The sequence below is a fragment of the Pagrus major genome, chromosome 19 (genome assembly GCF_040436345.1).
Source record: "Pagrus major chromosome 19, Pma_NU_1.0".
Classification (NCBI taxonomy): Eukaryota; Metazoa; Chordata; class Actinopteri; order Spariformes; family Sparidae; genus Pagrus; species Pagrus major.
In genome coordinates this window covers 4908958-4922418 of record NC_133233.1, presented here as the reverse complement: position 1 = coordinate 4922418, position 13461 = coordinate 4908958, and the positions used below count along the sequence as shown (strand labels likewise).

The 13461-nt window shown below is 41.3% G+C and overlaps 1 protein-coding gene across 1 annotated transcript; it reads left to right on the top strand.

Annotated features, from left to right (window-relative positions):
• The first annotated feature begins 940 nt into the window (after positions 1-940).
• hccsb (holocytochrome c synthase b) lies at positions 941-6844 on the top strand. The gene is made up of 8 exons (XM_073488683.1): positions 941-1021; positions 2058-2172; positions 2289-2336; positions 2529-2662; positions 3203-3351; positions 3833-3952; positions 4346-4432; positions 4886-6844. Exons 2-8 carry the CDS (start codon positions 2064-2066, stop codon positions 5082-5084), a joined length of 846 nt encoding a protein of 281 aa, XP_073344784.1. The 5' UTR covers positions 941-1021; positions 2058-2063; the 3' UTR covers positions 5085-6844.
• Positions 6845-13461: the final 6617 nt, after the last annotated feature.

Genomic DNA, 13461 nt, shown 5'->3' with positions numbered 1-13461 from the left:
CTGCAATTAAGTTTTGAAACTAACTCTGCTTTTGATGTAATAAAAAGAACCCCCATACCAAATAAGTAGAACAGCTTTATGGCCATGAATACAGAAATAAATCATATGTATGACAGAATTACTTCTGCTGTCACAGTGGCAGTGCAGGGCTGGATTTTCATTTTCAACTTCAGGTTCTGGGATCACAGCACATTAAAGAAGTACTTGAGGAAATTAAGACATTTAGGGGACTTACTATTAAATAATTTAAATAACTTTTCTATATGTTTTTATATTTGTTATAACTGTATCATAATTTGATTATAATACCATTCTAAAGTTTTTTTATCCTTCATTCTTGTTTGTCTATTTATAATAAATTGCTCCATCTTGATGTATTTAATTGAACAGTGTGGGTGTAAGAATGTGTGCTGCAGTATTAACTGTAACACACTGAGCTTTACAATGTTCTGTAATGTGACAACATGTAACAATGGGCTGGTGCATTGGCGCCCTCTAGCGGCGAGTCACCGCCACTACACAACGAGCTGTGTTTTGTAACAAAGGGCGTGATGAGTGTGATGAGGTGTAGTTATATAGTAATATGGTGTTGGTTCCTCAAAGTATTAAAACCTTGATTTACAATGTTTGCTATATTAATAACTTTGGGCCTACCAGGGCTGGTGTTGTATTAAATAGTGAAATGAGTTCCTGTTATTTTGGTCCAACATGTAGGAGGTGTGAGAGGAGAAGGGTTCGGGTTAGAATATCAGACTCTCGTCTAAATAACCTTATTGAAAAAGGAAACTGGGTCAGTTTACTTCGACGAAGAAAACTCTTCCAGTCCTGTTGCGCTGGTGAGGGTTTTACTTATGTATGGTTACGTTATGACGTCCATCTTAGCGTGATGACGTAAGGGTTACGTACGGCACATGTAACCCACAGTTGCGCAACTGCTTCTGGGTAACGTAAGGTCTGTCCTGCACGTTGACATTGGGACAGTAACCTGACAGCGGAACACTTCTCAGCTGACTTCAACCGGGTGAGTTTGCTCTTTCCTTCTGCTCTTCATGTTTCTGCACCTTACTTTAGACTGTGCGAACTAAAGGAGGGCTGAATGTCTCAGTAACGGGCCATGTTAACAGGACGTTAAATCCAAAAGCAAAGGAGACAGACAACATATCGGCTAACGTTAGCATAGCTGCTAGGTAGCCTGGCTAACTGTAAATGAAAGTAGCTAGTGCCCTTAGCTACTTGGCCTGATCTTTTTATTGGTTTGTCGTCTTCTGTCATTGTCTTATTGTCACTCTGTTTGATTCTCCTGATAAATCAGACATGTTGGGGGGGTTAGGGGTCTGGAGCCAGGCTGTTAGCTTGCGTTATGAAGTTAGCCAGGTGTAGTCGTACTTGAGCTTTGATGCTAACATTAACCCTGAGGTTAATCGAGGATAACGTCTGGAAGGATGAAATGTCAGCCCAAGTGGCCATTCAGGCGGCTAACATTAATAAATAATCATAGTTGCTTACTTAAAAAACAATCTTTGGTCTTATACTTTTATCATAACGTTAGCTGTCGTCGTGCGTTGTTACTAAATGTACTCACTGTGTTAATGAATGCAGTTCTGATGCTTGTCTCTGCCTGTGGAGCACTCTGAACTGTGTGTAGGTCATTGTAAGGTGTAACACACTCTTCAAACGGGTAACTGCTGAGATGACCGGACTAAACATTGTGCTAGAAACATTCAGTCGAAGTTAGCTCCTATAGGTCTGTGAGGTTCGTAATTCTGTACTTTATATCACCTCCCTGTCTGCTTTCATTGATGTGGCTGCAAGGATCTGGGCTTTGTTCACACGCGTTAGATAACAGGGCTGGAGTAGTGTTTCATTCAGAGCTGTTGGCGGTTTACTGTTTTCTTACTATACTGAGTACTGAGTGTGACCCGGCACTGAGCCCAGCTGTGAGTGCTGCTGTCTGCTGTACATTCAGTTAACATGTTTATGATTACAAACAGTCATCCAGAACAGTTCTTCTGACACAAAGTACTGACTGACTCCGTGTGTGTGTGTGTTTTGGACAGGGCAGGATGGGAGCCTCCTTGTCCACACCTGATGCTCCTACAGTCAGGGCAGAGGCCATGATGGCCGCCCCTCCTCAGGGCTGCCCCATGCACCAAGATGCACAGCCTGTCAAAGGTGCCGTCAACTATTATTATATGATTATATCATGCTATGTTACATCATAGTGTTTTTAATAAAGGTTTCCAAAATGAACATATTCTGATTTGTTTGTCTGTATCTGCCTTTCTTAGTGTCCCCACCCTCAGAGTGTCCCATGCATCAGGCTCAGCCTGTAAAAGGTACCAATGATTTGTGATGACTTTACCACTGTAGCAAATATCCTTTCTGGAAACACTGACAGATAAATTGCATGTTATTTTAAACACAATTGTCTTGGATTTCATTTGCCTCCATTGCTGATGTTCTGTGTTATTGTATTGTTAAAATGATTCAAAGTTATTGGAAAATACCCGTGCTCTTGTTTCCTGCAGTGTCGCCTCCGTCAGAGTGTCCGATGCATAAAGCAGAAGCAGGTCCAGCTCACCAGGACCGGGCCTATGAGTTTGTGCAGTGTCCTATGAAAGCTGCAACAGCCGCAAATAGTGACATCGACCCAGCAAACATGGTACATGCACTACTTTAGTGTTGGAGACAGGGAGTGGTGGCTGGGGAAGGGAGTGAGAGTATGAAAGCTAAGCAGAAATTATTACATGTGCAGTTTTAACTGATGCACCTTTTAGACAGGATTATAATTCACAAAACAAGAAACAATCAAGATGGAACTTTTCTACATTTTAAAGAGAGAAGTGTTTGAAACAGTCATAATGCAATGAACAGAAGTGTATGTTACCAGCTAAACAAGTTTTAAACTGGGTTTGATTTATATCTAGATAAATGTTTTTACAACAGGTAGTTTTATTATTAATATAACAGTATGATGCTTCTCGGTGCATTGAATGGTTTTGCTTCTCATTCTTCAATATTTTCTGTCTTGAAATTGAAACACATGTTGGTCAGATTTTAATTTGTTACCTCCTGGGTGACTTACGTGTCTTGTTTAAATCTTGTGTTCACATTGTCATAAAAATCACAAATTAAGTCTTGTTCCATTTCTTAAAGATTAAAGTGTGTTGTTGAATTGTCTCTACTCCCTGCATGTGAGCAGATGCCTCCTCCTAACCAGGTGCCAGCTCCAGACCAGCCCTTCGATCTGTCCACCTCCAGAGAGGAGTCCACCATTCCCCGTCACAGCGCAGAGAAGAACTGGGTTTACCCGTCTGAGCAGATGTTCTGGAACGCCATGCTGCGGAAAGGGTCAGTCCGAATCATGTGGCTTTCTTATGCCAGCTCATATTAAGAGGGGGGGGGGGGGGGGTTCCCAGTGTGTAACATTCCCTAATGAATTATGTATTTATTAGGGAAAATACAATAAATATAAAACTTTAGCCACTAACTTCAACTCTGGTGGGGGAAATCAGTTCAGGCTGCATGTACCATGTCATATTTATACAGTTGTTGTCCTATTATTGGAAACAAAGATGGGAAAACATATTGAAGATTACTGTTGCCACACCTTCTTCTCACATGCCATTCTTCACCTTATTTGTTCAGTTGCTGTTAATTCTTCTGTTCCTTGAACTGAAAATGATGATTTTTTGAAGAAAGAACAGTCTATTTGCTGTGTGACTAAATGCTTTGTCTGAATATACCAGAGCCTTAATGATTACATTGTTTAGATGGAAGGTGCAAAGGGACTCTTAATGTGGTCTAACTGTCGGTGGTGTCTGTGCTGCAGGTGGCGCTGGCGTGAAGACGACCTGGCTGCTGAGGATATGTCCAACATCATTAAAATCCACAACACTAACAACGAGCAGGCTTGGCAGGAGATCCTGAAATGGGAGGCCATGCATGCTATGTGAGTTCAACAACTGTTTGACAAAGCGTATGACTTTCTAATCACCTTCTAACCATCCTGAGACAAATGTACAGTTGTTACTTTGTTCACTGACAGTTGGATATTCTTTTAGTGTTTGACATACATACTTGTTCATTTAGTAGGCTGTGTGCAGTACATACTGATTGAGCATGTAGTTGGCAGTGTGTGATTTCAAACACATCACATATGACGAGGTTATGGCAGCACAGATTCTGTGAGTGCACTGATCAGCATCTGAACTGAAAGTGTGCAACAACAAATCATTGCAGTATGCGTTCAGCTGGAGCGGCCAGTTACAAAGACTCTGCAGCTGATCTGCTCTCTGAGTGCACTTTTAGTTTGATGAGTCTTCTATCTTGTGTTTTCTTGCAGGGAATGTCCATGTGGGCCGACCCTGAAGAGATTTGGTGGTAAAGCCAAAGAGTTCTCGCCTAGGGCTCGCCTTCGCCACTGGATGGGGTGAGCTCCTTTACACTCGATATGCATGAGTTTGAGTCCATAACTGAGGTGTTCACCTTAGAAGTGCATTTAATTTGTGTCACATCTATGAGTTGTGTTTTATTTGCTCAGATAATAATATTTAACTTAAAGCTATCCTCTAGCAGTTTAGTTGTTAGGTGGCATGAATGAGTCTGAGGGAAAAAGATCTCAGCCCCATCATTCATCCAGTAGTGATCCTGAAGACTACAGCTGTTTAAAGTAACACAAGTTTTACAATCAGCTGATGCTTCCATGCCTCCATTAAACAGCCTGACCAGGAGGACCCATGATGTTATGTTGCCTATTAGGTCCAGTGTAGCATCACAGTATAGTCAGTTCTGCCTTGCTGCCAGTGCTCCTTCAAAAGTACCACATACCAGCCTCCCATATCTTATCTCAATGAATTCATATGCTCCTCCCTCTCTCCTTTAGCTACGAGCTGCCTTTTGACCGCCATGACTGGATTGTTGACCGCTGTGGAAAGGAGGTGCGCTACGTCATCGACTACTATGACGGTGAAATCAACAAAGACACCTACCAGTTCTCCATCCTGGATGTACGCCCCGCCTATGACTCTTTAGGTGCCGTCTGGGACCGCATGAAGGTGGCCTGGTGGCGCTGGACCTCCTAAGGACTCCGACACATGAACACACGTATAGGTCACAGTGTGAATTCAAAACCACACATACAAGGACTATGAAACTGTCGCTCCTCATTTCAGCTCTGTACGAGACATGCAGTGCTGTGAAAAGAAACCATAAACAAGACTAATGAAGAAAAAGAAGTTGACCCATACAATGTTAGTGTTAGCAGAACCTCACTCAGTTAGGCTGTATGAAGATTCATCTGCTTATCATATTGATTTCAGTGAAAAACGTCATTTTTGGTTTGCATTGCAATTCACAGGTCTTTAAAACAGCATATGCATCTAAGTCAGTGGAAGTGTGTGTCAGCCAGGTCACATGTGCCTCACCCTGCCCTCACCCTGCCCTCACCCTGCCCTCACTCTGCCCATCATCATGGCAATAGTACTAAATAGTAGAACATTCAGAAAAACTATAAATATCAGGTGTTATGTGACTGTGGACAAGTTTGAACATCTTCAGGGTAATTAAACTGGAGGTGCTGATGTTAAATTCATGGTCCAGGCAGGGATGTTTAAATAGAAGCTTGAAGCTGGAGTTTCCCCTTTAGGTTGTTTGAGTACTGATTTGGAAATCATGATTTAACGGTTCTTCAATCTGCTGAAACTTCATGATTGTCGTTTCTGTAGATTATTGTTGCATCTGATCAGTTTTTATCTCATATGGCAGCTTTGAATCAAGTCATGTGTTCTCTAGAAACAAACATTTCCCACCAACAAAAAGTGCTGTGAGCACAATTTGGCTCGGGGTTCCAGTGGCCCATATTGTTCATTTGGAGTGAAACTGAATTAAATTGTTGGTGATTTAAGATTACATTTGGCATGTTGTTTTTGTTGGATAGTTGACAAAGGGACAGAAAATGCAGGTGTAGAGGGGGAGGGGGGTACTGGAACGGAACAGGTGGATCTACATGCTGGCTCTGATCCTCACAGTTCTCTTCATCATCTTCAGTCTTCACACACTGTTGTAGACAGTAACGTGACCTGCTGACTGACTCACTTCTCTCTGCCTTGGTACTGTGTATCTGCAGTTATTGTGAGGAGGCTACCAGTGAGAACCTCATCACATCGTGTCACATGTGGAGCACAGCGGTGGGATTGTTTTACCAGGAAAATCTGTATTGTGCGATGGATTTGACGGACTGTGTAGCGGGTTATGGGATGTTAGTGTAGTTTGGGTAGACCTTCAGGATATATAGTTCTATTTTTTTTAAAAGGATAAGGCTGCTTTGAGCCTTTATTAACCCTGTAACTGTCCACCTTTTCCCTTCTCCCTTCTTGTTGTGTCAAGTTTTCTCTGATTTCTTGAGTTGGACATCAGATGTAGATGACAGTAGGTTGTTTGGAGGTAAAACTTAAAGCCAGCTGACCGGTTAACATCACATCATCCTGTTCTTGCAGCATACTTCATATACTGTCATACTTTACTGTTCCATCAGACTAATGGTTACAAGCTCTAAAGCAGCTCAGTTCATCTGAATTTCTGTCCATCAGCTGTATTAGATGTGCTCGGGTTTAAATGTACATTGTTCATCTGCAGCTTCTTCACAACTGTAATTTCTGTGTTACAGCTTTGCTTTATAATTTCTTTTGCCCTGATATTCTGATTTTTATTTATTGTTTGATGAATGTGTGCAGAATCTTGATGCTTTTGTTCCCAGAGAAAGTGTTCCTGGTTCTGAAGATGATTTCACTTGCTCTGATGGTCAATAAAACTATCAATAAAGCTGGCCTCTTCTGCCAATGAATGATATTTGCCTTTCTCTAAATGGCCAAAGACTGTCTGGGGATTTGCTCCACAAGAGCATTATTGTGGTCTAACAGTGATGTTGGGCAGTTTGAAGCGGCTCAGTCAGTGTTCTGCTTCATCCCAAAGGTGTTGGATTGGATTGTCAGGGCTTTGTGCAGGCTGCTGAACTTCTTCCTCAACAAACCCTTCTTTTCAAGTTCCCTGGATCAAACCAGGCTTTTGGCACCATCTGCAGGAAATAATGCAGCAGTGCAGTTGCTAAGAATGACTGACTGACTGTAGTTCAGCACTTTGTTTTAGCTGTGCTGCCTCACAAACTAAACCAGGATCGAACAGTTCACTAAAACTCAGAGCAGATAATAGACATAACTCGTCACTGGTTTATTTTATTACTGTCAAATATGACCTGAGACATCAGCACCCATATCCACTCCCACTGAAGAAAAACAGTTTTGTGCAGTTTTTGAACACAAGAGGGAGTCGTTTCACTAGAATTAGATTTGTGTGGGTGAACGGCACCATAAATACATCCGACATGAACACAAGTATAATTTTCAGTCACAAGTCTGCTTTTGATTCTGTCCTGTCTGATGGCTCATATCAGGGTACTCACTTTACACTATTTTTTCTTTGTGTTAAAATCTTTACCACAGATGTGGGCAGTTCAGTTCAAACATAGGTCAGGTTTTCTACAGTGTTCATTGGAGGTCTGGATTTAACAGATGTGGTATAAATGCAGGGACATGTTTTGAGCTGTGGTTGCTGTTGATGCCTTAAAAAACGTGATCAGAATGTCATCATTTCTTTTAGACTGACACCTATTTGTGTTTTTGAGACAAATATGTAGTATTGTCAATTCAAATCATACTTATTTTGTTTAAATGAATTATATCCACTATATAATTTACTCACCGAAGACGATTAGGACCACATGTGAGACATTTATTTGAGTTCTGACTTTAAACTGAAGAAAATAAACAAAATTGCAAGTGAAAGTAAAGTTTATAGGGAGCCAATATGCAGATGGTGTGATTAGTCTATATTAAATTCAAATACATTGTGCAATCAACATTTACTTAATAGTAAATAGCAGTCAGGCCCTGCGTTCCAATACCCATATTATAACCAAAAATACCAGGATGTCCTACTACATCCGGTCACATTTCACAGTACGGAAGCCAGCAAGCTTTTCTGGCTATTCTGGCCCACAATCCTCTGCACAGAGGAAGATACGTCACATACATCAAGGTGTGTCACACAAATATAAACAAAGAGAGAGAGCACACACATTTGACAGCTCACTGACAGGAAGACAGATGAAAACACATTTAAGTGTAGCCTCTGAACAGTAGCCTCTGAACATCTATCTACCAGGGCCTGTAATGAATTTGCATCCTTCTTCACTGACAAAATTCAGAAAATTAGACAAGTGGTCAGTGCCACTGTACCAGGTACAGGAGGTGTGTTATCCATGTGTCCACCTAAAACCAACTCTAACACCATGACACAATTTGATCCACTCAATGAGAAAAACCTGCAAGAAATAATACAACATTTGAAATCTTCCTCCTGCTGCCTTGATATTTTACCAGCAGGTTTCTTCAGAAAAGTTTCAGACTGCTTGACTTCAGTTCTGCTACAGATTGTCAACATGTCTCTTCTTTCAGGCGTCTTCCCCCAAGCCATGAAAACTGCAGTTATTGAACCACTCCTGAAGAAGAAAAATCTAGACACATCAGTAATGAATAATTATAGGCCCATATCAAACCTCCCTATTTTAAGTAAAATCATTGAAAAAGCTGTTTTTCAACAGCTGAACAATTACTTAATAGTAAATGGCTGTTTTGATGTCTTCCAATCAGGATTTCAACCACATCACAGCACTGAGACATCTCTAGTCAAGGTCATCAGTGACATTCATTTAAACACAGACAGTGGAAAAAGTTCAGTCTTAGTATCACTTGAAACAACAAAATATGTTACCATAGTTATGCAGATGACACACAAATTTACATAACCATATCACCAGGGGATTATAATCCCATACAAACGCTGAGTAGATGCGTTGAACAAATCAATGATTGGATGTGTCAGAGTTTTCTTCAGTTAAACAAAGATAAGACTGAAATAATTGTTTTTGGAGCCAAGGAAGAACGACTAACAGTCTCTGCTCAGCTTCAATCTGTAATGTTGAAAACTGCAAACCAAGCCAGAAACCTCGGTGTAATCATGGACTCACACCTGAACTTCAACAGCCACATTAAGTCAATTACAAAGTCGGCCTACTATCATCTTAAAAATATATCCAGGATAAAAGGACTTATGTCTCGGCAGGATTTGGAAAAACTTGTCCATGCATTTATCTTCAGCAGACTGTAATGGTGTCTTTACAGGACTCTCCATCAGGCAGCTGCAGCTGATTGAGAATGCTGCTGCTCGAGTCCTAACAAGAACCAAAAAAGTAGATCACATCACTCCAGTTCTCAGATCTTTACACTGGCTTCCTGTCAGTCAAAGAATAGATTTCAAAATCCTGCTGTTGGTTTATAAAGCACTGAATGGTTTCAGGCCAGGTCTGCTCCAACTCTCACCTCTCTTAAATCAAGGCTGAAGACCTTTCTGTTTGCCACTGCCTTTCACTGAAGCAATTTTAAGGCTTTGAACTGCACTGTGACTTTTATTTTCTATTCTTGTCTCTCTTTTTTTTTTATTGAATAGTAATTTTTGCTGGATTTCTGTTGATCATTGTGATAGTTGGGCGACTCGGACCAATTCAGGGCAGAGTAATACCGGGTTCTGGGAACGCCGGAGCTAATAGGAAGAAAAGGTGTTTTTTCCTATTAAGCTGCTTTTTATGCTGGATTGGGGGCCAACTCAGGGCCGAGTGGAACCAAGTGGAGACAAGGGGTCTCTTAAGGTTATCACCGCTGGTTGGCTGCTTTTTTTTTTTTCAGAATTTGTAGCGTAAACAAACTGAATTCGCGGTGATGACCAGGTCTTAAGGATAAATATAAAGTGCACTGGGACGAGTGACAAGTAGAACAATGGGAGGTAAATCCAGCAAAAACCAGGAAGCTGGCATAGGAAACCTATTCTATTTTAGCCTACTTTTCTATTTCTTAACTTGTTTTAATGTTTTGTTTTAATGTATTTTAAATGCTTTTACTGTCATTTTTATGCGCCTGTAAAGCACTTTGCGTTGCCTTGTGTCTGAATTGTGCTATACAAAAAAACTTGCCTTGCCTTGCCTTGCCTTAAGTGTCAGTTCGTTGTTCTTTGGACTCAAATGTTGTGTAAGGCTGCGATGGATATAGGAGCAAGAGGGTCAGAGCTGTACTCTGTAAGGGCAGCTGCAGTACAAACTAAAAGTAAAGAGAAAAAGTATGCTTGTAAATTTGGAATGTACCCAGGGACCATCCCCCCACCCACCCACCCAGTGAGCAGTTATCTTTAAGGAGCTGGGAGATAGTATGTGTTGTCTATAATGTATTAGTCAATGCCTTTTATTGTTAACAATCCACTAAGTGCCTGGATTTTATCTTGCCTCTTTATACCCATGGATAACAGGAAATTCACTTCCTTGTTTAAATTACTTCCGACTCTTTACTTTGTCTGAACCCGCCTCCTTTATATTTACTGAAGCTAGTTATTTTCTCTCTGTCCTCAGACGCCTTGAGACAACCTCCAAAAATATATGAAATAAACACCAACCGAATGCTCCCAGTCCAACGTGCATATATGGCTGCGTTGAATTTATGATCAGCTGTGGGTTATTCATGTAGGTGGATAGAGCGAGAGAGGAAGGCACAGTGAAGGCAGTGGACACAACATGTCTTGTGGCTGCTGCATTGCATTCTGGTCTATTAAAGCTCCTGTCAGTGGAGAAACAGGTCTGCGTGCCTTCTGACTGATGGATTCCTGCCTGTATGATTGTTGAACGTCAGTGCAGCAGACAAACATCTGTCTTTAAATCAAAAGGGGGCTGAAACCTGGCATTTACTGTCCATGCTGAAGACAACATGATGTCTCAACATGACGTCTTATTGGCTATAATTGGTCAGTCATCCGTTGGAATGAGAACAAAATGGATCCAGGATGCATCACACATCGCCAGTTGCTCTTTTGTGTGGACTTCTCCTTTAAATACACGTCTGTGTGGGTTGACCACAGAGCCATGCGTATGCTGCCTGAAATAATGTGTGCATGTTGATTTCCCATGTGTTCCAGAGAGGCCAGATAGCTGCACAGCACACAGCAGATGTCCAAACAGCCCCTGGCATTCTGTGTGAAAGTCAGATATTTTATCATATCTGCTCTCTGCAGTCCCCATTTCCATACCAAAGAAGGGACTTTCAAGCAGTCTGTCTGCCACCGGCCACCCACCAGCCCACCATTACCCAACTCTGTCCACATGTCCGCTCACTATCAGCGTCAGGAATCATCTTGTTAGAGAGGGAGCCCGCTCTGTTGGCTGTTTTACATCCACAGGGTCTTTTTGCTGCCTTATCTGCTAATCAGTGTGAACATGCAATCATTCTGATGTCCATGTGTGTGTGTGTGAGTGTGTATTAGGACCCATTGTCAATTCTCAAATGTTTCTGCTCAAGCTATTATTTCAGCTCTGTATTAATGTGAAGTGGAGAGGCCTACATTTGCTTTCAGGTTAATCTCCATTATTATGATTCGGACATGCTCATTTAAATAGAGCCATTAAGTAAACCATGAAGGTGGCAGATACTGGAGTCACAACTGTGGCTTAACTGCAAGTAGAAAAAGAGACATGAGGAGGGGAACCTGGAGTGAAGCTCACCACAGTAAACATGATTTGTGAAAACATATAAATGTGATAAATCACTGTTATGAAGTATTGTTATCAATACTGAGAACAAAAATGATAAATTGTATATTTACTGTAAACGAACTGTATTTATATAATGATTTTCTAGTGTTAGCAAACACTCAAAGCACGTTACAACACAAGTCAGCATTCACCCATTCACACACATTCATACACTGGTGGCAGAGGCTACCATGCAAGGCGCCACCTACTCAAAACCCATGGAAAAGCTACCAGGAGCAATTTGGGGTTCAGTATCTTGCCCAAGGACACTTCAACCCTCTGGTTTGGTGACAACTGCTCTATCACTTGAGCCACAGCCGCCCCAATGTCATTTCAGGATTATTATTTTCAACTTGACCTTTGGAGTCAGGAAACAACCTTTCACCATTTATAGTGTCATGGACTGAGATTGGGCGGCTGTGGCTCAGGGGTAGAGCCAGCGTCTTATTATCGGAAGGTCGCTGGTTTGATTCCCCTGGTCTGCATGTCGAAGTGTCCTTGGGCAAGACACTGAACCCCAAACTGCTCCTGATGTTCTGGTCGGCACCTTGCATGGCAGCCACCGCCATCAGTGTATGAATGTATGTATGAATTACTGTAAGTCGCTTTGGACAAAAGCATCTGCTAAATGCTGGAAATGTAATGTGAATGTAATGTAAATGGTAATGGCATTTATGGTGCGTTCCATTGCAAGTCGGAATTTCTGTGTTGGTATTACCAACTTCTAATCTAAAAGTGTCCCAGTGTATCTGCTTGGAAAAACAGGGATGCAAACGGGTGTTTGAATGGCAAGTCTGTGAACGTCACAAGCAACTACAGCAGCTGATTTAACAGTTAGGGGCACTAACTTCAAAAAGACAGGACGAGTCGGCTCCTAACATATACTCTCAAAGACTTCTGTTGAGCACTGATTCAACTGAATAAAAGTGAAAATTACAACTGTAAAGTTTCACAAAACAAAGACTATATAAAGTAAAAAGTGATGAAGAGGTAAAAATGAATTGTTCACTAAGTGCACAACCATACTGCTGTGATATTATGTGTGTTTATGTCGGCGAACTCGGGCTCTGTGGATCTTGCCCAAGTTTCCACCTTGGACCTCCGACACAGAAAAGTGCATCGGAGGTCGTTTTTTCAGAGTCCCAAGTGCAATGGAAAGCACCATTACAGTTAATGTTACTTAGCTTAGCTAGCTCGTAATCTTTTATTACCACACGTTTATCTGCTGTTACATTTTGTCCTGGTTGGATTAAGCTACTGCCTCATTTGTACAGGATGACAAAACTGAATTACTGAGATTGTGGATAATCAAAATAGATTTTTCAGTTACAGGAAACAGGCAGGAAAGAGTAAGTGAATGCAGTTTTAGCATAGTCCAGATGAGGCTATCTAACCAGCTAGCTTAACACAGCACTGTTTTTTACTTTATATGCTGCTCTATCTGAATGGATATTTCTACAGTTAAAATGATTTGAAACAGATGACAAAAAGATGCTGGTCTTTGTTTCATTCTGTCCCTTCTCTACATGTACAGAATGGATGATTAAAGCATTTCATCTGCTTACACTATTTATTAACTCAGTCATAGCTTTTGGCATTACGAACACTTCAGCCAGATACTCTTCACAAGTGTCACACTCTCCCGAGCCCGAGTGGAAACAAGCACCACATATAACAATACTATCGTCACATCCTTTCTCTTTTCCTTTGAAGTGTGATCCTCCGAACATCACATAACTCTACAATGTCACTTATGAGCCCCATTATCAACTAAA

Excerpts from the sequence above, each read along its gene's own strand:
- hccsb (XM_073488683.1), top strand. The coding sequence starts at position 2,064 with ATGGGAGCCTCCTTGTCCACACCTGATGCTCCTACAGTCAGGGCAGAG. Across the intron at positions 2,173-2,288 it reads AGATGCACAGCCTGTCAAAG|TGTCCCCACCCTCAGAGTGT; the intron begins GTGCCGTCAACT and ends TGCCTTTCTTAG. Across the intron at positions 4,433-4,885 it reads CGCCTTCGCCACTGGATGGG|CTACGAGCTGCCTTTTGACC; the intron begins GTGAGCTCCTTT and ends TCTCTCCTTTAG.